This window comes from Palaemon carinicauda, chromosome 40 (genome assembly GCF_036898095.1).
Source record: "Palaemon carinicauda isolate YSFRI2023 chromosome 40, ASM3689809v2, whole genome shotgun sequence".
NCBI lineage: Eukaryota > Metazoa > Arthropoda > Malacostraca > Decapoda > Palaemonidae > Palaemon > Palaemon carinicauda.
In genome coordinates, this window is record NC_090764.1 from 17,842,043 (window position 1) to 17,866,031 (window position 23,989).

The 23,989-nt window shown below is 40.1% G+C and overlaps 2 protein-coding genes across 12 annotated transcripts in view; one reads left to right on the forward strand and one right to left on the reverse strand.

Annotated features, from left to right (window-relative positions):
* Ltn1 (E3 ubiquitin-protein ligase listerin) overlaps window positions 1-23,989 on the forward strand; it is a 77,569-nt gene that overhangs the window by 46,863 nt on the left and 6,717 nt on the right. For both annotated transcript variants that reach the window (XM_068363373.1, XM_068363374.1), the window contains exons 12-24: window positions 7,561-8,408; window positions 8,599-8,717; window positions 9,545-9,683; window positions 10,210-10,439; window positions 10,774-10,939; window positions 11,634-11,832; window positions 11,982-12,145; window positions 12,400-12,591; window positions 13,851-14,029; window positions 14,183-14,328; window positions 16,522-16,739; window positions 20,049-20,219; window positions 21,017-21,208. In XM_068363373.1, the coding sequence (XP_068219474.1) occupies window positions 7,561-8,408; window positions 8,599-8,717; window positions 9,545-9,683; window positions 10,210-10,439; window positions 10,774-10,939; window positions 11,634-11,832; window positions 11,982-12,145; window positions 12,400-12,591; window positions 13,851-14,029; window positions 14,183-14,328; window positions 16,522-16,739; window positions 20,049-20,219; window positions 21,017-21,208 (2,963 nt within the window). The remainder of the gene's footprint in view (window positions 1-7,560; window positions 8,409-8,598; window positions 8,718-9,544; window positions 9,684-10,209; window positions 10,440-10,773; window positions 10,940-11,633; window positions 11,833-11,981; window positions 12,146-12,399; window positions 12,592-13,850; window positions 14,030-14,182; window positions 14,329-16,521; window positions 16,740-20,048; window positions 20,220-21,016; window positions 21,209-23,989) is intronic.
* Window positions 20,990-23,989, reverse strand: part of LOC137631563 (ufm1-specific protease 1-like) — a 62,882-nt gene continuing 59,882 nt past the window's right edge. For 9 of the 10 annotated variants that reach the window (XM_068363378.1, XM_068363381.1, XM_068363382.1 and 6 more), the window contains exon 6: window positions 20,990-21,177. The gene's annotated coding sequence lies outside the window, so the exon portion shown is untranslated. Of the gene's footprint in view, window positions 21,206-23,989 lie in introns of all 10 variants that reach the window. The other variant, XM_068363376.1, reaches the window with a different exon arrangement.

Below are 23,989 nucleotides of genomic sequence, written 5' to 3' on the forward strand. Positions count from 1 at the left end.
GCCAAGTGCTAGGGTCAGTGTCAGTGTGGTGCGTGAGGGTACTTCTGTGCGTGCCAGTCGTCCTCCCAGTCCGGGACCTCTTGCAAGCTCCCAAGCCCAGGGGAGAAGCAATGTCGAAGGGCAAAAGGGTTCGGCAGGCCTTGATCGGCGCACAGAAGTATCCTCGGTGGTTGCGGGCGTGTCTTCCAGAGGCCGTCACTCCCACCTGCAGACGATTGAGCCCGTCTTTTACTCGTCTGCTGAACAATTGTCAGGGAAGAAACGTTGGACTCAGGTCTCAAGACCACTCAAACGCAGAGTCCAGACCTCAAGAGCTCAACCTGGCTGCAGTCATTGGATCAGCTCTGACTCGCCGCAGTCATCAGTTGAATGCACTCCTCCTAAGAGGAGTAAGGTGCTGCCGCAACAGATCTCTGCTGTTAAGGCTTTACCTCAGCAGACCTTAGTGTCTGCCGACCCCAAGTTGACTCTACTGCAGTCCATGCAGTCACAACTTGCGGTCTTGATGCGTGAGTGTCAGGCTGAGAAGGTTACACCTCCTCCTGCGATCGCTCCGCCTAACCGCAGTACTGCCTGCCAAGCGTACGATGTTGAGGCTCCTCAGGATACCTTACCACGCTCTGAGTTGACTGTTTCCAGTGGTGTGCAGCTCCCTCCGCCTTCCTTAAGGCAACCTCAGCAATGGGAACAGGAAGCTTATACCTTACTTCCTCCGCTTCCACTTGCAGTTCCACCAGTGAGGCAACACTCTCTTGAGGTACAACAACCTCTCCCATCCATGAGTCAGACTCCTCAGCTCTCGCTGCAGCGAGCTCAACCCTCCTCAAGGCAAACACCTCAACACCTTAGCCTTGCGCCTCAGGAACCTCAACTCGCGAGACAATTACTGCGTTCTGCGCAGCCTCTACCTCATCGCTCACAGCTCACACCTCAGGAACCTCAACTCGTTCCTCAGGAACCTGCTACTGCGCATCCACCAACCACACAGCAAGCGCAACTCTTGAGTTCAGACACTCATGCCAGGAGTCAGCCTCCTCCACCCATGCGCCTACCTTCTGCTACTTCTTTTGATCAGCCTTTGCAGCCTGAGCCTCAGGTGTTCCCTCAACAGAGTCTTGAGGAGGAAACCACAAGTATTGTTGTTCCAGCTCGTGCTGATTCTGCTGTTCAGCATACCTTACCTATCTCTTCGCTACACTCTGGTGATGAGGTTTCTGATGATGAGGCTGCACACCTGGATCCCTCATCAGACGTGGATGAATCCAAGTCTTCTCCGCCTCCTATTGACTTTCGTAAGGTCTTGGCTCTTTTTAGAGAGGTATACCCAGACCACTTTGTCTCTGCTATCCCCCGCTCTCCGCCATCTGAGTTTTCGCTGGGCATGCAGCCAGCTAAGTCTACATATACTAAGCTCGTCTTAGCAAGGTCCTCTAAGAGAGCGTTAAGGATTTTAGGGGAGTGGTTGCAGTCTAAGCAACAACTTGGAAAGACTTCGTTTATGTTTCCTCCGACTAAGCTCACTTCTAAAGCGGGCGTTTGGTATGCCACAGGAGAGGAACCAGGCTTGGGAGTACCTGCCTCTGCCCAGGCTGACTTCTCAAGTCTGGTAGACTCTCCTCGTAGAACAGCAATGAGGCGCTCTAAGGTTTGCTGGACCTTCTCAGACCTTGATCACTTCCTGAAGGGTGTTTTTAGAGCATTTGAGATGTTCAACTTCCTAGACTGGTGCCTGGGGGCCCTCAGCAAGAAGACCTCCCCTGCGGACAAGGATTCTGCCATGCTCTTAATGTCCTGCATGGATAAGGCCATTAGGGATGGATCTGGCGAGCTTGCATCGATGTTTGTGTCAGGGGTTCTTAAGAAAAGGGAGCAGCTTTGTACCTTCCTTTCCTCCAGCATCACACCTTGTCAAAGGTCTCAACTCCTTTTCGCTCCGCTCTCGAAGTTCCTTTTTCCCGAAGAGCTTGTTAAGGACTTGTCTGCTGCCCTGATACAAAAGGACACCCATGATCTTGTGGCCTCATCGGCTCGTAAGACTAAGGTTGCTACCTCAGTCCCCAGGACTTATCGCACCCCAGTGGCTGATACTCCTGCTACGAGGTTCATTCCGCCCTTTCGTGGTAGAGCCCCCAGCCAAGGAAGCTCCCGTCCAGACTCTTCCAGGAGCAAGTCTAGGAAAGGTTCCAAGGCTTCTAAAGGAAAAAACTGACTCTCCTCATCTCCAGACAGCAGTAGGAGCCAGACTCAAGATCTTCTGGCAAGCCTGGGAAAAGAGAGGTGCAGACGCCCAGTCTGTCAGTTGGCTGAGGGAGGGTTACAGGATACCATTCTGCCGCAAACCCCCTCTGACCACATCTCCCATCAACCTCTCTCCCAACTACAAAGAAAAGGACAAGAGGCTAGCGTTGCACCAGGAGGTGTCGCTCCTTTTACAGAAGAAGGCAGTGGTTATAGTCCGGGACCATCAATCCCCGGGCTATTACAACCGTCTCTTTCTGGTGGCCAAGAAGACAGGAGGTTGGAGACCGGTGCTGGACGTCAGCGCGCTCAATGCGTATGTCACCAAGCAGACGTTCACGATGGAGACGACGAAGTCGGTCCTAGCAGCGGTCAGGCAGGAGGACTGGATGGTCTCGTTGGACCTGAAAGATGCCTACTTTCACGTTCCTATTCATCCAGACTCCCAACCTTTCCTGAGATTCGTTTTTGGAAAGGTTGTCTACCAATTCCAAGCCCTGTGTTTTGGCCTAAGCACAGCTCCTATGGTGTTTACGCATCTGATGAGGAATATAGCAAAATTCCTCCACTTATCGGACATCAGAGCCTCCCTTTACTTAGACGACTGGCTGTTGAGAGCCTCCACGAGTCGTCGCTGTCTGGAGAGTCTCAACTGGACTTTGGACTTAATCAAAGAACTGGGTCTGTTAGTCAACCTAGAAAAGTCTCAGCTCATTCCCTCCCAATCCATTGTGTACCTGGGAATGGAGATTCGGAGTCAGGATTTTCGGGCTTTTCCATCGGCCCCAAGGATAAGCCAAGCCCTAGATTGCATCATGAGCATGCTGAAGAGGAGCAGTTGCTCGGTGAGACAGTGGATGAGTCTCACAGGGACCCTTTCATCGCTGGCCCTGTTCGTCGAGCTAGGGAGACTCCACCTCCGCCCTCTTCAATTCCATCTTGCAGCTCATTGGGACAAGGGTTTGACTCTCGAAGCAGTCTCTATCCCAGTCACCAAAGAGATGAAGACCACTCTCTTGTGGTGGAAGACCAATCTCCTTCTCAGGGAGGGCCTATCGTTGGCTATTCAGACCCCCAATCTTCATCTCTTCTCAGATGCATCGGACTCGGGCTGGGGCGCGACCTTGAACGGACAGGAGTGCTCGGGAACGTGGAACGAGGAACAGGAAACGCTCCACATCAACTGCAAGGAGCTACTAGCAGTTCATTTAGCCCTGTTGAACTTCAAGTCCCTCCTGCTAGGCAAGGTGGTGGAGGTGAACTCCGACAACACCACAGCCTTGGCTTACATCTCCAAGCAAGGAGGGACCCATTCGAGGAGCCTATACGAGATCGCAAGGGACCTCCTCATTTGGTCAAGAAGTCAAAACCTCACTTTAGTCACGAGGTTCATTCAGGGCAACATGAACGTCTCAGCAGATCGCCTAAGCAGAAGGGATCAGGTCATTCCCACGGAATGGACCCTCCACAAGAGTGTGTGCAACAGACTTTGGACCTTGTGGGGTCAGCCTACCATAGATCTGTTTGCCACCTCCATGACCAAGAGACTTCCGCTGTACTGTTCCCCAGTTCCAGACCCAGCAGCAGTTCATGTGGATGCTTTTCTGCTGAACTGGTCCCATCTCGACCTTTACGCATTTCCACCGTTCAAGATAATAAACAAAGTCCTTCAGAAGTTCATCTCGCACGAAGGGACACGGCTGACGCTGGTTGCTCCCCTTTGGCCTGCAAGAGAATGGTTCACAGAGGTACTTCAATGGCTGGTCGACGTCCCCAGGACTCTCCCTCTAAGAGTGGACCTTCTACGTCAACCTCACGTAGACAGGTTGCACCCAAACCTCCACGCTCTTCGGCTGACTGCCTTCAGACTGTCGAAAGATTCGCTAGAGCTAGAGGCTTTTCGAAGGAGGCAGCCAGCGCGATTGCCAGAGCAAGAAGGGTTTCCACTCGTAGAGTCTACCAATCTAAGTGGGAAGTCTTCCGGAGCTGGTGTAGAGCCAATGCAGTATCCTCTACCAATACCTCTGTGACCCAAATAGCTGACTTCCTATTACATCTTAGGAATGAGAGATCCCTTTCAGCCCCTACGATTAAAGGGTACAGGAGTATGTTGGCTTCAGTTCTCCGCCACAGAGGTTTGGACCTTTCTTCCAACAAGGACCTTCAAGACATCCTTAAGTCTTTTGAGACTTCTAAAGAGCGTCGTCTACCCACTCCAGGCTGGAACCTAGACGTAGTCTTAAGGTTCCTTATGTCACCTAGGTTCGAACCTCTCCAGTCAGCTTCCTTCAAGGACCTTACCCTCAAGACTCTTTTTCTCGTCTGCCTTGCAACAGCTAAAAGAGTCAGTGAGGTTCATGCCTTCAGCAAGAACATTGGTTTCACGACCGAATCTGCAACATGTTCTTTACAGCTCGGATTCTTAGCTAAGAATGAACTTCCTTCGCGTCCTTGGCCTAGATCGTTTGAAATACCTAGCCTCTCCAACATGGTAGGTAACGAGCTAGAGAGAGTTCTTTGCCCTGTCAGAGCTCTCAAATATTATCTTAATAGGTCTAAACCTATTTGAGGACAGTCAGAAGCCTTATGGTGTGCCATCAAGAAACCTTCGAGGCCCATGTCCAAGAACGGGGTTTCGTATTATATAAGGCTTCTGATTAGAGAAGCCCATTCTCACTTAAAGGAGGAAGACCGTGCTTTGCTGAAGGTAAGGACCCACGAAGTAGAGCCGTAGCTACTTCGATGGCCTTTAATAAAAACCGTTCTCTGCAGAGCATAATGGATGCAACCTATTGGAGGAGCAAGTCAGTGTTTGCATCATTTTATCTTAAAGATGTCCAGTCTCTTTACGAGAACTGCTACACCCTGGGACCATTCGTAGCAGCGAGTGCAGTAGTAGGTGAGGGCTCAGCCACTACATTCCCTTAATCCCATAACCTTTTTTAACCTTTCTCTTGAATGCTTTTATTGTTGTTTTTATGGTTGTTACGGTAGGCTAAGAAGCCTTCCGCATCCTTTTGATTTGGCGGGTGGTCAATTCATTCTTGAGAAGCGCCTGGGTTAGAGGTTGTGTAGAGGTCCTTTAGTAGGGGTTGCAGCCCTATATACTTTAGCACCTTTGAGTTGATTCAGCCTCCAAGAGGAACGCTGCGCTCAGTAAGGAAGACGAACTTAAAAAAGAGGCAGAGTAACGGTTCAAGTCGACTTCCTTACCAGGTACTTATTATTTCATTGTTATTTGAGATAACTGTTATATGAAATATGGGATACTTAGCTATCCTTTAATCTTGTACACTGGTTTTCACCCACCCCCCTGGGTGTGAATCAGCTACATGATTATCGGGTAAGTTTAATATTGAAAAATGTTATTTTTATTAGTAAAATAAATTTTTGAATATACTTACCCGATAATCATGATTTAATTGACCCTCCCTTCCTCCCCATAGAGAACCAGTGGACCGAGGAAAAATTGAGGAGGTGTCAACAAGAAGTACTATAGTACCTGGCCACAGGTGGCGCTGGTGAGTACACCCCCTTCTAGTATTGTGATAGCTGGCGTATCCCTCCATAGAATTCTGTCGGGCAACGGAGTTGACAGCTACATGATTATCGGGTAAGTATATTCAAAAATTTATTTTACTAATAAAAATAACATCTTTACTCTCTACGTTCCTCCAGCGTAACAAGGGACTCAACCGAGTTAAGCTGGTACTGCTAGGGTGCCACAGCCCACCCTCCCACATTATCCACCACAGATAAGGCTTCATAATGCTGAATCCCCTACTGCTGCTACCTCCGCGGTCATCTAAGGCATCGGAGGCAGCAGCAGGGCCTACCGGAACTGCGTCACAATTGCTCGCCATTCATTCCTATTTCTAGCACGCTCTCTTGCCTCTCTCACATCTATCCTCCTATCACCCAGAGCTTTCTTCACTCCATCCATCCACCCAAACCTTGGCCTTCCTCTTGTACTTCTCCCATCAACTCTTGCATTCATCACCTTCTTTAGCAGACAGCCATTTTCCATTCTCTCAACATGGCCAAACCACCTCAACACATTTGGGATTGTCCATTCTGGAGTTTGAGCAATATCAGATTCCTTCAGCTAAGGCTTGGTATTGTATTACTGGACCCTCTTGTCTCTCTAAAGAAGTTTATACCACAGATGTTTCTGCATTGTAACTCCAGCCACAGCTGAACCAGAAATGCTTTCCACCATTACAACTTAACCCTTTTTTCCAACATCCGCCATGGAAAAGTTTGCATATAAATTGATCACTGTAAATGAAAGTTTATTTATCACAATTGATAGGTGAATTCCTTTACAGATGTTGAACTTCACATGAAAGACAAAATTATGTTCAGTGATGAATGTAAATGGGCATATTTTCAAGAAACATTTCCAGACCCCATATTTCCTAATATAACTTTAAAAACCTTGTAAATCTTAACTTAGACAGAAAACATAAAAACATTATCATTCATAGTTATGCATCACTAAATATGTATAGGGAAGCATTCACAATTATATGACCAAAATACAGTACATATACTATAAAGAAGTTATTAAAGTTTATTTACAATAAGCTGAAGAAAAAAAATATGTACACATACAGCATTGACAAAACTGCTATAACCAGCAACAAGAAGTTACTGTTTTTTTTCTATGAACTTTAGAAATCAAATATTAAGATATATGAAACCTGTGTAAAGCCCCTAATTTAGTGAAAATTATCTAAGTTATTAGAATAAGAAGATACAGCAGTACAATACAAAATCAACTGAATCTCTGAGATATATCTTTGTCTAGACAAATGGGGTGACAATCAGACAGACACCTTTCACCATTACAGGTGATCTCATAGGGAGATTGATGCTCTCTTTGCACCTCGCACAGTGCACTATAGGCATTACTACTAGGTCTTTCTAGTGTACTACTTTCATTCTCTAGCTGCACCCACTTTTTAGCCATATATTTTATGCCTCTTCCTTTTTGCCTTTTTGTCATGTTGACTAATTCTAATGTTTTCTTCATAGTGGAATTGCAGCGTTTTCTTCTTGCTGCAATTCACCACTGAATACTTTTCCTGTCCCCAGTACTTGGCTATATGACCAAAATTCTTTGAATCCAGTGCATTTGAAATGAACTAAATAACCAAGTGAATTTATGAAAATTTATCTATAAGTACCTAATGCAGACCATTCTTGTAATTTGTGAGAAGGATCAATTTAGGCTTAATCAGATTGATTTAATTGGTTTGTATATGCAATATATTTTATGTCATAAAAGTTTAATATTTTTTCCCTATTTTTCTTTAACAGAGCCTATAATTTCAACGGATTATGTGTCCCAGATATTAACCAAATTAACTACAAACCTGAAGGCTAGTGTTCCAGATCATGAAGAACCTGAAGAACAAATGTTACAGCTTGTTGCAAATTTGGCAGGACAGCTCTTCAGTAGTTACATTTGTTGGGAAACTAAAGGCATCCATGAGTTCATGCGATCTTTATTTTTGCTTTTATGCCAGTCTTCAAAATCTCTTTCTGAAGAGACTGCAGAGATCCTTGAAACCACATTTTTGAAAGCTTTCAAGGGGCTTATTATGTTTATTAGTAAAGATGATTCAGAAAAACTCCTAGAGGAAGGTGGATGCTTGAGTGTTATTCTGAAAGACATGAAGCATATTGTTATGGAAGATTCATGTACCTTTAGTCTAACATTAAGAGTGTGTGGACTTTTGCAGCATCTTTTCAAGCTGGTGTATGAACAACTTGCAACAGAGGAGGAGTGTGCCATTATGCTAGATCACAGCAAAATACAAGTAATGCTGAATTTACTTATTCCATCTGAAGGCGAATGGACAGAAATTGAGAATAGTCTTTCCCCTCTCTATGTAGCACCTGCCATCCTTCAAGGGACCATTTGGTTTAGAGAATTCCCATTTCCACGAAATATGCAAGAAAACATTGTTTGGAATCTTAAACACACTCGTTTGTCATTGTTTTTGTGCAACCTCCTTTTGTATTTATGTCGTCCTGACGATTCGGACAATCTGGAAGCTACTGAAGAAGTTTCTCTTGCCCAGTACACACAGTTGGCAGTTTTGGCTCTTCATTCCACTTGTCATTCTACAGTTATGATGGAACTTATTGAAGTTGTTAGAAAGGTATGAGTAACATGTAATATTTTAAAACTTGTTCAAGTCATAATTAGGTTAATGCAAGTTTAGTTTAGAAATCTAGAAATCAAATAAAATTTTGAGCAAATCAAGATTATTATTTGTCCAGTGCTAGGCCATTAGGCCAAGCCTTCATAAATTGAACTTATTAAATTGTTTTTTCTTCTTTTGCTTTCAGCCATCTATTTCAGATGATGTGAGAATGGGGATTGGTAAATTGCAAGATTATGTGAAGAAGCTTTTGCAGTTTATAAATCAAGGCAACAAAAGACTGATTACCAAGCAAATTAGAGACAGGTAAAATTGATGAAGCTTTTGTTTTCTTGCTTGTGTATCATCATGATTTAGAGGTGATGATGTCAAAGTTCTACTCTGATGAGCCTGCTTTCTGATATTACTAATAGTGTTATAGATCCACTAAAGTAGCTATTTTACTCCTTAATTATCTGAATAAATGTTAAAAAATTTACAAATACCCTTTTTCCAAGATTATTGTTTTTGTTATATTGATGATGTTCATTTGAAATATAAGCGTTGCTATTTTATTTTTAGTGAAATACTATCCATTAGATATTTGGAGAAATTTAACCAGAATGTTGCTCTTTTATATATTGCTTAAATAATAACCTTACTTGAATATACTGTACATCATTTTTGTGTGCCACTTTGCCTGAAATGTAGTACTATCTGGCCAGTAAAAGGACCTAGTAACACTAGCGGTAGTATCTCAACAGGTGGCTGATGCTTTGGCCAACCTACTACCCAGGAGTCGTTTGAGAAATACCACAGGGAATTTGTATCTTCTAAATTGATGGGATTGAATCCTCATTGCTACTAGTTACCACTCTCTTAAGATAGACCTCTCCCAGGGGACATCTTTAGGATGAAAAGAATGATTTGCTTTTTCAGAAACTCTTCTTTACTTCAAGTCAACAAGTTATAGGAAACTTACATAACTAGTATCTGTGCATTGTCTGGTAGCATAATGACTTTAGTTCAAGGCCTTATGTTTTATCACCCCAGATGTTCAATAAGCTGAAATCTTTTTATGATGATTACAGTACTACTCTCTGTCTCACTGTTGCTGAATTTGAGATATGAAGTTTTCCCTATTTTTATTTTAGGTGTAGCGATGGAAGCAGCTCATGGTGTGTGACACTCAATAAAGTATTGAGCTATTGGATGAAAGCAGAAGATATTAACGTTTCTCGTCTAATGAATGGTGTAGAAGATAGTGCCTTAGGACACACAGCCACTAAACAGGTAAAATTTACATACAACTTGTTACCTCAAGACCCTCTTGATCTCCCTCCAGAGCTTTATAGTTTATTGCCTTGAGATTTTCCATAAAATTGTCCCTGTAGCCTAATTTGAGTTAGTGTTATACTATTACCAAATTGTAGAAATATATTTGTTCATACATGAATACAATCCCTAGTTTGATTACCAGGAGTATGCTTTCATTGAAGCTGGATACAGCTATTAAAACTTTGAGGTGGCGTTTTATATATATATAAGCAAAATATCTAGAATTTATTTTTAAAGAAATGTTTTGGTATTTAAATCCATTTTGATATTTAATAATTAAGTTTTAGTGTTGACAATTACATATTTTGTAGAACCTCTGGAAGGTTCTGTCACCTGTTTACTTATGCACAAGTAGTACAAAGTTTGAAATGGCCCTGTAAATTTTCCGTAAAAAATTAAACCAATTTAAAGCTGATGCTTATGTATCTATTGTATAACAATTAGTGGTATTGATAAACCCTGATAATCATATCGTTTTCAGAGTTTAATTCCCCTAATGGGCAAAGAATCGTTAAGGGATCTGATTGATGAAGAACTCACCAAGATGGTGAGTCTCTCTGATGACCCATTTTCAGCTACTCCTAGTATATCCCTGTTAACAACAGCCCTTGCTCATGTGTCCCTTGAGACAGCAAATCAAGATATCGGCTCCATTTTCTCAGTGCTAATGCAGTGGAGGGAAACTGCCGACTCTGTATTCCTTTTTGCAACGTAAGTATTAAGTAACTACCGTCTTTGAAGTGTTTTTGCGAGTTATGCTTACTAACACTTTTAGTTGTGGAATAAATATATTTACATTTAGAAATTTTTTAATCCAATTTCTAATCATTTATTTCTTGAGTATTCAGTCTATTTATGCAAGATATAAGAAAATAATTTTCCAATCCCATTGACATTGAGTTGATGTATCATTGTTTAATTGTAATTGTATCATTTGTTCTTCATTTTTTTATGTAACTGGGAAAGGTGGTTTAAATCCTTTAAGCTTGTTATTTTGGGTACTGTAGACTAGTCAATTTATTGACATAATTTAATTTTGTTATAGGGACACATCTGGGATGGCCTGGGAAGATATTGCATTGACATGCTCTATCATTCGGCTTGTCAGCGTTCTTGTAAAGAATCACTCTGTCCATTTCCAGCCCCAGCATTGGGATTTTATCCTTTGTTCCCTAGCATCATGGTCCCAGTCTTTAGAAGAATCCCAAAAGGTAATGGTTGAAATCTAAGTATATTGTATTTTGTGGATTGAAAGCTTATCCCTAACTGCTACATGTTAACAGTTTATGATAATTTGTCCCTTATTATCAGAGTTGTCGTCATGTACTTGGGAAGGTTATGTATATATGATTAATGGAGTGGAGCAAGAATTTTTTTTTTTTCCAGTACAATAGGGTGACCTTGAAGCTTGGCTTATATGCATTATTATACAGCTATTATTTTCCTCTATATTTTCTTTTTGATTTTTCTTATAGATACGATAGTTATGATTTTGCATTAGCACCATTAAACCTTTTCATGTTAATAACAACAACAGTGGTAATAACTTGAAAATGATGGTAGTTGTACGGTAGTACTGTATTAGTACAGAAGTGATAATGACAAGAGTAGTAGTAATATGTACAATATTAATAATTATAATAATAGCAATTATGATAAAAATTGCAATAATTTTTATAACTGTTTGAGATTAAAGCCAGGAGTGAGTGAGTGTGTTGGTTTCGTATACACATCTGGCTTGCTGCAATGTCTCGTGTTAACTATGTACAACAGCTTGTTTTGAATTCTTATATTTTTGACAAGAACTGTAGTCCACTAATTTAAAAAGTATTTCTTTTGTGCTATGAAATATTTATATTTATACAAAAAGATGTATATCAAACTAAATGATCTCCACAATTACAGAGTATTGGGAAGGAAACTGTTTCTGGAACATTTGCTTGTGCCGTCTGCAAATGCATAGGTTGTGTCAGTGAATTCATGGTCAAATTCCCAAAGCTGGCGGATAAAGAGAAATATCCTGCAAAGTTAGCTGATGACTGGAAGGAATTCTTTTCACCTTCGGTTTACACACCGATTATTCCCATTTTTGTTGAAGTGTCTGGTAAGTTTGAAAAAGAACCACTTTGTTGTTTAACCCAAGTGTAATAATGATTAATTTACCATAGTATATTTTTTATATTGAATAGTGTAAAAAGTAAAGCATTTTTCTATTAAAGTAAATTCCCAAAGTTAATGAATGTTTATTTTCAGGATCATTTAGGGAGTTGCCAACAGTTATTTTGTATGGCGTGTGCCGTGCTATTTGTATTGGTGTGTGTTTTGCGGGTGAAGAGGAACTTCTGAATCACAGCCTGCCTCCAATTTTTAAAGTAGAAGATGCGGAAGCTGATTTGAAGCTCCCCGACTCTCAGCAAGTAAGCATTACAGTATTTTAAGAATTTTAAAGGAAAAAAAAAGAAACTATTTTGTGGATCAAAAAGTTTCTAAAAGTAATGGTCTAGAATTAATAAAATAATTAGTCAGATAGCCTATAATAAATTTGTTAAGCAATAAAAAAAAATTTGTAAGTAACTGGATATCATTTTCCTTTCAGCATATGTATAGTGAATTAAAGAATGAAAGATAAAAATCATATTTACATTTGAATTTATGAAGTTGAATTTTGCAGATTCTTTTAAATCATTTGACTCCACTCCTTACATCTCCTCATCCTCCAAGTCAGTTTTCTGCCTATAACATGATCACCACTGTATTACCAAATATAATGGAAGAATGGGAGAAGAATGAGATTGATGTCATTGATACTGATGATATGCCGCAGAGACCTCTACCCTATCCTGTTACAAGAGTCATAGATGAGGTAACATTGTTGTTGCTTTTTCATATTTTACAAATTGCTTTAAAGTTTTGTGAAATATTCCGGACCTTTGCAAGGTTAACTTAATGTAGTCCTGGTGTCCTCACAAAAATACAAAATCTATTATTTTGATTTGGTTTATATGCTAGTATAAATTTATCACATTTGTCGGTTGATACAGCTGTTATGATTACTATGAAGTAGTTTGAGACCAATGGACTCATGCACAGGAACTGTAAAAGTATTTATTTTTAAAATGATTGATGAATACTGTATTGGTTTAAGGTAGAAGCTAAATAAGCTAGATGATTGGTTGGGAAGTAAAAGGCAGAATGTATTGTAATTAGGGGCCAAAGATATGTTATAAAATCTATTGGAAGTTTCTGTAAAGTGCTGCTGGAAACATTAAATGCAATATACTTTATGAAGACTAAAGTTTGGATGAAATTTTATTATTTCTATGAACTTCCCTTGGAGTTCATAATGCTTCTCTCCCACCGAAGATGGCTAAATGTCGATGTCTACCCTCATACTAAATATTTCCTGTTTTATTTACCCGTCTAGTATGGTAGTATTGGGATCATATAGCAATCTGTGGCAACACTGGTGTGTTGGTAGATCAATTACCTTCGTCTTTCAGTTTTCTGACCGTGATAGGTGCTCTAGCATCCAGTATGTTTCCAAGGCTCCAGATTGGCACTTTTTTATTCATTCAACTTAAGGGGATGTCTTCTTTTGGGTTCTCTGTCTTGTGAGGGTTATTTAAAGGATTTATCGTTTGGCGATAATGAATTTCTTTCTCTGTGACGAGCTGGCAGCTAAAAGAGTTCGTTTTGAATAACCTTTGTGAAGAGTAATCCTTCTTTTCTCATAGGATGGTCTTCTGTTAGTAGCTGTACATGTATAATTTTAAGTCGTAAAGAAAATTTTCTGTTAATTTGGACATAACGCCGTAGAAGATTAAGCTAAGTGATGTTTGTGTAAGGGCGATAGCATAAATTTTGGGTGAATTATTTTTTTTTCTTTTAAAGAGAAATGTGTTGACAGATATGTGCTGAGAAATTAACTGTATGAAACCTAATTTATGACCAGTAATAAGTCTGTATTCAGTTTCCTCAAATGAATAAATTAGATAAATCTTTTGTCTTTACCAATTTAAGTTTAAATTATATTACTAATTCATTTAATTTTAAAAGTAAAATGACTGAAAAATAGTATTCAAGATACTTTGTGTCAGTTACTGAATAAAACTTCCTTTGCAGTGTATGAACATTGTTGGTGCTGCTCTTAGGGATAAAAACTTTGGAGATGAATGTGTTATTTTACCAAACACTGACATCTTTGTTTATTCAACTGCATATTTATTGGCATGGAGACTTGCCTTGAAAGCCATTACATTCTCATCAGATGCTAATCAACACCAGTATTCTGCATTTTTAAGGTATTTTATTGTATCTTTACTATACGATACCCGTAGTTGTTGGGTTTACCTCTTATTTTATTGTGGGAACTTCTGCATATAGGTCTTGGATATACAGTATAATATAGAAGATATTGCATAATACAATAATTCATTATTTTTTAAAATTTGCAGGCAATCAGATAAGCTGTCAAATCTCCTATCAATTCTTTTCAAACTGATGCCCCAGAATCCAACAATTGAAGAGGAAGAAAAAGATTCGGTGGTTGATGACAAATCTCCAACCATGTTTACCAGTGAACTTTATATTAAACCCAACGGTAAGCATATATGTTTGTTACTTGGCTTGCCAATTGATCTGGTAAATTAAGTAAGGCTTTTAGTACATTTTCTTCAATTTTTTTTACTCTTATTAATACAACAGTTATTGTTATTTATGAAATGTAATCTTTGTATTTTTTCATCGGATAAAAAAAGGTTGTCCAGTATTAGTAAAGTATCTGGTAACTAATATTTATTGTTCTGCTAAAACATTACAGGTCTAATAGTGAAAGACTCAAATAGCATTGAAACCTTTGCATTTCATTGTTATGGTTATTATAATTAATTTAGAACTGTTGCATATGATGGAAAGGCCAGGGTCTTCAGCTCTTTTCTACTTGAATCTATCTTCAACATTGTGTTTAATACAAGCCGTATATAGTACTAAGGCTTTGTTAAAGAATCAAACCAATTTGAGAATGGGATAGAAAGTACCAAAGCCTTTATATCTACTGTTTGCACATATTTGCATTGGTATGTTCATTCATTGTAACCAATTACAGTAGATTGACACGATTTAAGGAAACCAGAAGTTGTAGTGCTGCACATGATAAAATATTTAAAAACTAAATAAAGCAACAATTCCTGAGGGATAAATTAAACAACAACATATGTACTTGACTTTTAGTCTTTGTCTTTAGTGTAAATCTATGGTGATATACTACAAATACACTTGACCCCCATTAACCGCTGGTATTCCCTTCTTGGATAAAGTATGCCTGAAAACTTTAAATCAATCAATCTTGGATAAAATGATTCCTTGGATAATAGGAAAGTCCCCTTTCCCCCCCTCAGATATTTATGGTTTTATAGATGAGGAAAACAGAATTTTAATGGTAAAATTGGTTACTATTTTTCAATAATCATTTGATATTCATATTGCCTCTCTCTGAAATCTGGTTGTCTACGTTTTCCCTAAAATTCTTGTTACTCCATAGAGAAATTGTGAAGGCCGACCATTATTTAAGAACGACTCCCTTGGAGGAATAGAAACAATATTTAAATAGCAGCCATAAAATTGTGGAGATAATAAGGCCATTTTGAAATTAACCTCGGCACTCTTGAAAAACCAGTACACGATTCAAGGACTTTATTCTGTTCACATTATTAATGGATTCGAGAAAATTTACTTGTTTAGGGTTAATAACAAGGTTACGTAATTGATTTGTTACATAAATTAATGAAAGCCTTTACAGGAGATTAGGTCTTAACAATGACGGGAAGCAGAATTAGTCTTTTTTCCACTAGTGATAATTCATTCCCTGAAAATATTAGAGAACTTCGAAGTATAGGCCATCTTAGAAGCAGAAGCATTTGATGACATAGGTGAATAATAATTTTATTACTGTATTATCATAACTTATTTGAATCATTCCATCTGAGTACTGTATATTTTTATAAGTTTTCTCAAAGATTGAAATGGAGATACCTCACCCAAGTTGGTTTCTTCTTCCATTTCATCCTCACCTTCTAGATATAGATCTTGCTCTGTAGAATATAGCAAACTGGAATCTCCAAGTCTTTCCATTGTTTATTTGCCATTTGTGCTTGCGCTAATCAACAGACACTTTTAACGTTGCTAGGTAAAACTTGAAATGAACTAGTGGCGAAACTTAACCAACCTGATTACTACCACCATTCCCCTATGTTTTGGATTAGATTATTTTTGATGAACGTCATTTGAATCTTGAGGAATCCTACTTAAGAACTACAGTACATGAATTTTAGAATTGACTCGTAGTTTTCAACTACAGTACATCGCCCCAGAGAGGTAGGGTGCACAAAATAAGGTCCTCTGTCTGATTGTATTTTTTGAGTGGGGAAGCAGCTAGCAAATAATATATTTTAGTATAAAAGGAGTTAGAAAACATTTTAGTAATTTTACACAATATTAAAGTGATTTTGCATTTAGCTTGTGTAACATACAAATTGCATGGGAAGAGTGATGTTCTTAGTTGTGTATTCATGTAATGATCAATTGTTTTATTCCTTTAGACTTGACTGCATAAGGAAATTCTTTTGCTGTTCCTTGAGCTTCCACACATTCAGAAGATAACTTATAATTGGCATAGTTATTCGATGTTAAATTTTGTTATTAATGGATGTATAACTAAGGTTTGTATATAGTACTTTGAAATATTTAAACATGCAATAATTTCTGGTTTATTAATGCATTTTCTCCTCTGAAACAGTGAAGGTTACTTCAAATTTGGTGGCTCATTTGGCTTGCAAAGTGTATTTTGACTGTGTAAGTCAAATTCCATCTGCAGTGAGACAATGGTTCATTTGTCTTGATAGACAAACTCAGTCGTTAGTAGATTCGTTTACGTCTACTTTTGTATCACCTCTTCTCATTAGTCAAGAAATGTCAGCAGTTAGCAGTAGCACAGCCAGATTTGATAATATGCAGGTAAGTTTTTCATCCATTGCATGATGCATGCTTCAAGTTTTTTTTTCTAAAAGTAAAGACCATTTTTATTAGAAAAGAAGCATAGAATGCAATTAAAAACTAACAATTTTAAAAATATTTTGTATTTTTACAAACTTAGTCATTTATATACTTTACTCCTAGTCTCGTTTTCTCTACGACCAGAAAATCAAGGAAAAAGGGTTTGATTGCATCATTCTATAATTGCTAAGCTACCACAGCATATGCAATGCAGGGTGACTGCTCATGACGCTCTCCACTCTCTCCTGGTCAAAAGACTTGTGGGGTCTTTGATAAGTGACTCGGGTTTGTAGTATAGCTAGGAAAATACATAGTTTTTAAAATTTTTACTTTATTCCTATGTGTATACAAACTTCTAGGTCATATATATGGGAGTATTCTTTAGGGGGTAGTCTCCATGAAGAGGTATGTCCTTCCTCTGTAATAGATACGATTACTATTAAATAATAGCAAATGATCAATAGTGAATCAAAAGTGGATATTTGAACTGTGTAGCTGGCTCATAAAGAAGCAAGGCCGTACATTCTATCCCAGAGGACATCAAATGTTACATAAAAAATATCTCTTAATATATCAATAATACTAAAATGTAAGGCTTTCTTACCTGCATAAGTGTGAATTTCAAGTGAAAGTTTCAAGTCCAACCGTGATCACTATCCGCCTTGATACCCACTACATACCCTTATAATGCAGAGAATAATCGAGGCTTTTGATAAAAGTTACATCTCCTGTAAGAGCATACCATTATATTATTTGTTGGGCTGCAACAATAGGGCATAAAGAGGTTTCTAAAGACCTGTGCGTACTGTCCCGTAAGAGCGCACCATTATATTGTTTTCTTGTGCTGCAACAATAGGGCTTAAAGAGAAGGTTTCTAAAGACCTGTGGGTAAAATCTTTAAGATAATGGTCTGTAAAAGCGGTTTGTATCTTCCACACACCAGCTTTGAGGACTTGTGCTACAGAGTGGTAATTGTGGAATGCCAGTGTTGCGGCAAGACCACAATATCATGTGCTTGAAGGGGGCCCCTGGGCGATGCTTCCCCTGAGGATTCATATGCTCTCATGATTGTTTCTCTCAACCAAAGTGAGAAATTGTGTTTCTGAATACTTTCTTTTTGGAGCGACCAGTCCTCGTGAACAAATTGGAGATTTCAGGCCAATAAGAGGAGGTCCTTTATTGAGCTTTTCGAATTAAATTGTTGAAGTGTCAAAGTCCTGGTCAGAAGTAGCAGACAGACCATGAGAATGAATCTATATCCTGAGCCAAAAGCTTTGTAGGCATCCTCCCACTGATGGTATGCTGGGGGACATACCCTCCCTAGTGGGGGAGACTCTGCTACCGTGCCCTCTACATCTGGTGGGATGTCCTCTCTGACAAAAGGTGGGTCTAGGGACTTTCCTCTCAGGCTCTAGTGAATTTGTTTGAGGCAGAAGTTCTCTTTGCTGAGGCACTGGCTCAAAAGGCAAGTTCCTTAGCTGCTGCTGAGGGGTAGGTAACCTTGGTGCTGCTACCCTCCTCATCATAGGGCTTGTCCCAACTTGTCTACTTTCTCTAATTCTGAGTTCATCTGGGCTAACGCATCCTGGGTAACAGTTGTCGAGAGCATTTGGCTAAGACTGTGTCGTGCCTGTTCAAAGTACAGTTAACTCACAGGTAAACGTTCTGGTGTAATAGGAATTTTATGGCTTAAGAGCACCTGATCGTGATAATTCCTCAAATGTATTCAGGGCGTTGGCCTGACCAACCCGCAGAGTTACCTCATGCACAAGGATGGCAGCATGTCGAGTGATGACATCACATGTAGGAACAGTGGCGCATGCAGACTTGTTAAGCTGAACGTTTGGCCTGGCTGAATTGTTAATAGACAAAATTCTTGGAATTAAAGGAGGTTTTGTCACACTCGGCTTCTGCACACTAGTAGACTTGGATCATGATGAAGACAATTGTTTAGAACAGCTTGGTGTTGCCAAATCTTGGGGGGTGAACAGCCAAAGCAGCCTGACCACCCTTATAATAAAGGGACTACATGTCCAATACTGCGTCCTGGGAACTCTTTAAAGGAGATAGATGCTTGGGACCCTTGGGTGAATGAGGGAAGCCTTGCTTGTGGGAATGAGCTGGAGAAAGGGCAGGCTCAAATTTAGGTTGCCGTGATTGGGAGCGTGGAGACACTTTCAATGCTCGAATTGGAGATACTAACAAAGCGGAAAGATTTTCTCTGTGTGATCAGACATTTAAGGTTCTTTACTCAACACACTCGTCAGAGGTAAAGGAGATTTAAGGATAACAGGGTAATCAGGGACTGAGGGTACTGAGATTGAATCTGGCTCTTGGAGTGCAGGGTCCTTAAGCCAAAGGATCCACTACAAGCACAATTCATACTGTACAGTACATAATAACACTGGGTGATGATTCATTAACAAAATTACCGTGGATATCATCATCCGTGTCTGGGGCCTCAGTGGGTTCCTGAAACAATGGATCTGGTTGGGGGATATCTTTTTCATTTCTTGCCACTGTTGGCAGAAGACGCAGGAGAATGATCTCGCTTACGTTATTTTTTGCGACGAGAATGATCTCTCTCTCGCTGGGAAGCTGGCCACTCTCTTCAGTACTCATGTGGTGATTCCACTGAACATCTACTATGGCAAACAGGTTGTGGATCAACTTTGACCCGACTCATGAAAGTATATTTGGCTTTTGAGCCATAACGCACTCACTTGTAATTCACAAACAATGATATAAATGTATGGGATAGTGAATAAGACACACAAGGCACAAGCACTAAATGCTATATGGGTATGTGAGGGTGGATGCAGATGTCTAATCGTAGAGAGGAAGCGAAGATACGTTCTCTTAACTTCATGAGCAGAAATGTAGTGGAGAGCGTTGTGAGCAGGCGCCCTATGCCACATGCAATGTGGTCGCTTAGTAACTATAGCATGATGTAATCAAACCTTCTTTCTTTGATTGTCTGGTTGTAGAGAAAACGAGACTAGGAGTAACCCATATACTGTAAGTGACTAAGTTTGTATCCACATTCCAAATAAAATGTTTTGATTATAATTGTTATTCCATATTTTTTCCTATTACAAGTAAATTGATGCCAATGAAAATTAATTATATCGTACTTAAACATTGTGAGAAATTAATTGGTGTAGTGCTTCAATATGAAGTCTTAAGTCATTGTATTATTAGACATGGGAAGTTTCAATACTTAGCATTATTTATCTGTGTAATTATTGCTTCATTAATCTTACTCTGCAGGTTAAAATACGTCCAGGAACAAGAGAAGTTATTGCAACATATTCCATAGATGAAGCTAGTATGGAACTCATTCTCCGCATGGCCCCGAATCATCCTCTGTCTACCATTGTCGTAGAGGATCATAAACGCGTTGGAGTTTCAGTTGCTCAGTGGCGAAATTGGTTGCTTGGGGTAAGTTAGACATTTGTAATAAAATGGATTTCCTTTAGTTAGAATTTGGGCAATAATTGGTAAATTTTACTTATTACTTTTTTAAATCAATTTCATTGTATTCTGACAACCTTCTGTTTAACAGCATTTCCAGTTCAGTGTGGATAGTATAATTGCTTATGATATAATTGACTGTCAGTGTTATTTGAATGGAAATTATTCTGATCGTTTTGAATAACAGAGTTAACTTGGTTTTTGTGCCAAAGAATAGATGATACCTATTTCCTCTAAATGTGTTTACAATTGTGGAATTAGTGTAGCATATAGTACCAGGTATGGAATGAGGCCTCAATGCAAGTTTAAGTTTCAAACCTTCTGCTCTTCTGTTCTCTGTCAGAGATCTTAAGATGATATTGGGTCAATTGTAGCCAAAAGAAATGTAGTCATAGTGGTACAAGATTGGGTGGGAGCTTGGGCCACTCCACACAATAAGTGAATTTTTTTTTTTTTTTTTTTTTTCTAAATGGGCTCAATCTCCTGATCCATTATGATACCAATTAAGCCTGTTAAATTTCATAATGGCAGTTTAGCATAGCTAAATTTTGTTAACAATTAAAAATCCCATCTTATAATTTCACTATGGCAGTTTAAGCATTGCTAAATTTTCTTTTGTGGTTTCAATTTACTTTGAAAATTTTCTCAATCCTTGAATATGACATATTGTAATGAAATCTTTCAAGATGATATTTGGCTATATTTAAATAAATGAAAGGATTTATAAGACTACTGCAGTATTTTGATCAAATCTTTATTTCCAGTTAAACACAATGTTGTCTCATCGGAACACACCTCTCATGCAGTCGTTGGCATTCTGGAAGAAAAATGTTGACCAAAAGTTCGAGGGGATTGAAGAATGCTTTATCTGCTACTATGTTCTTCATGGAACAAACCATCAACTACCCAGACTCCTGTGTCGAACCTGCAAAAAGAAGTTCCATGCAGCATGCCTGGTAAGAATAGTTTAATAGCTTAGCATAACTAAAAACAGAAAGCAGGATTTTTTTAGGTAATGTGTAATATGATTATAGCTGTAGAAATCACTGTCATACATTTAGATAAATTTAAATACAAACTCATTTAACATTTACAGTACAAAAAATGTCCATTAAATAGGAGTATGATTGTATACTGGTTGGTAGGTGGAGTATGACCAGCATCTATCTGGCAGTCACCTTAGCACCCACTTTTGATTTCACCCAACAGCTGTACAAGCAAACTTCTGGTTTTAAAGTTTCTTTCAGTATTGTGTGCTTTGGAGGCATGAAAAAAAAAGTGTGGACATGCAGTTGTGTCCTGGTAAAAAAAGTATGGTGGGTTTATGAATGAGCTGGTAGTGAATCCTCCTCATCTTAAAGGGGATTGATTGGTCTAGGTTCTCCGTTGCGATTAGTATAAATAAACCAAAAGTTTATGGCTATTGCTGGCGCCCTGTGCGAGTATTTGGATCTTGGGAAGTTGTGGCCTTTCTAAGTCATTGTTATGTTTAGTCTGCAGAAAATCTTCTTTGGGTGAAGGCTGATAATAGGACTTTGAAGTCTTCCTTGCTGCACTATTCTCCTCTGCTGATACACCTGAGGAGGAGTTATTTAGACATTGCAACCATTGCTGTCCTTTCCCACTGTTGGAGAGGTACAAGTGTAACCAACCCCTCCAGCCGATGTATCGTCATTGCTAGCAGTTTAATCCTCTCAACTCCAAAGCATGATAATTGTGGGAGTTAACAAGCTTGTCTACTGGCAGTCAGGATGATGAGCACTGCCCTCTTCCCCTTCCTACTCCTGGATGTTAGAGGGGTGATCCTGAGGTATCCCTCTAAGTAAAGCTTAGGGCAAAGAATGCACCTACAATTGGTCTCATCTCATCACTCGTACAAGTAACAGGAGCTTCCTTGTGATGTTTCCTTCACCAACCATCTTCTGCTTGGTTTTCACAAGTGTCTCTCCTTGCCCTAGCTTTTTTTTGGGTAGTTAGGTGGTCAACATCCTCTCCACCTAGAGACATTCCCTTGCACAAGTCACTGCCTGATGGTACTGCGAATCCTATGGTAGTTTAATCATTCTTAGTCTTCAGCTATCACCCTACATCTGTTCTTGGTCTAGTCCCTGGGTAATGTGAGGAGGAGAATCAGGGCTAGTTGAAGCAGAAAACCATCAACACCCTTGCATTTCCAGGGTTGGCTCTTGTTCTTGGAGCTCTAGGTAGGGTTAAATCTTGCATCTCCAGTATGGGTTGCTAGATAGGGTTATGTAATTTTCCAGTGCAAGGAATGCCTTGTGTTCTAGCTGATTCAAGCATGATTTTGCTTTCGAAAGCCAGAAGATGCCGAAAAGGTACCTCTCTATATCCAGCAGAGGCTGCAGCATTAGAATAAATCAGTCTCTGCCCCTGTGTTTGCTGCCATGGCTATCCTCCAAGTGACCTTCCTGCAGTAGGAACGGGAGGCTACAATTTAAAAGGAGGAAAATGATAGCCACGAATCCCTGATCCATCAAATAATCTTTAAAGGGGCATTAACTATTAGAAAGTAATGTCAGCGAGAGCTTGAAACCACATCACACCGGTAAACATGTTAAAGATGATAACAGTTGCACCTAGAGCCGGATATGCACCACCTTTCACTCATAACATGACCAGTCCAGGGAGTATGCTTTTCCTGCAGTTAACTTTTCCTGGCAACGGTAACTTGGAGACAGTTCAATGTCCTTTCCCCACTAGTTTTTGTTCCAACAGAGAGGCTTACCTCAAAACACTTTCTTAGGAGTTACCTGGAACCTCCTCTCAAACGACCAGAGTTTTGTGTAGTTTACCCTACTCCCATTTTCTATAATGGTAGGCTTAGCGGAGGAAAACGTGCCCTGAGGGCAAACCAAGGTAGGCCGCATGCTCTCTCGGGTTGTGAGCTTCAGTAAGTTCTCTGGTCGCGTCGTGTTATCATCCCGACGCTCCTCTGATCTCAGTGCGACCCTTTGTGTCTTGCGGCCACGTGGTTACCACATGGTCCGGTGTGCGCTCCTACTCGTGCTTAGTGCTTGAACTGTGTGCTTTGGCTTTAATTCCTTGGTGCTTTTAGTGTTCTCATTCTCTTGTCGAGCCTATGTCTAGTGGTTTGTGATTGTGTGCGATGGAGCATACTCGCCATTGTCCTGGGCCTAGGGCTGGGAAGTCGTGTGGGGCTTTTTTGTCTAAGGCTGATGTTGACCCGCATTCCCTTTGTTCCTCGTGCAGGGGAAAAGTGTGCTCTCCTTCGGACACGTGTCCGGAATGTGATGGTTGGAATGAGGTCCAATGGATAAGAATGGGACCAAAATGGAGAAGTCTACGAAGCGCTCTTCCAAGGAAGGCTATTATTTCTTCTCCCGCAACTTCAGCTGGTGAGGGTCTGAGTAGAGTTCCTTCTTCCCCTACCCAGAGTAGGGGATGAGGTAAGTCGGTTAAGGGGAAGCAGACAGTACCTCTTCCCCAGGAAGGTCTTCTTATGGGTGTTTCTGATTCTTTTAAGGCGATCCAGGCGCCAGAGGGTGTGTGTAGTGGGGGTCCGCTGAACGATGCTCTTGTGCTAGGGGAGCACGTCTCCGCAGGGGACCCCATGTGGAATAAATCTTTGCCCTTTTCTTCCCCAGATTCGTGGGTAGATGTTTCCGGAGCTTCGGCAGCGGAGGGCGCCGGAGGGCGCCATGGGTAGAGAAGATTCCCCGCAGGAAGATCCCCTGGGATGGAACCTGCCGAGGACG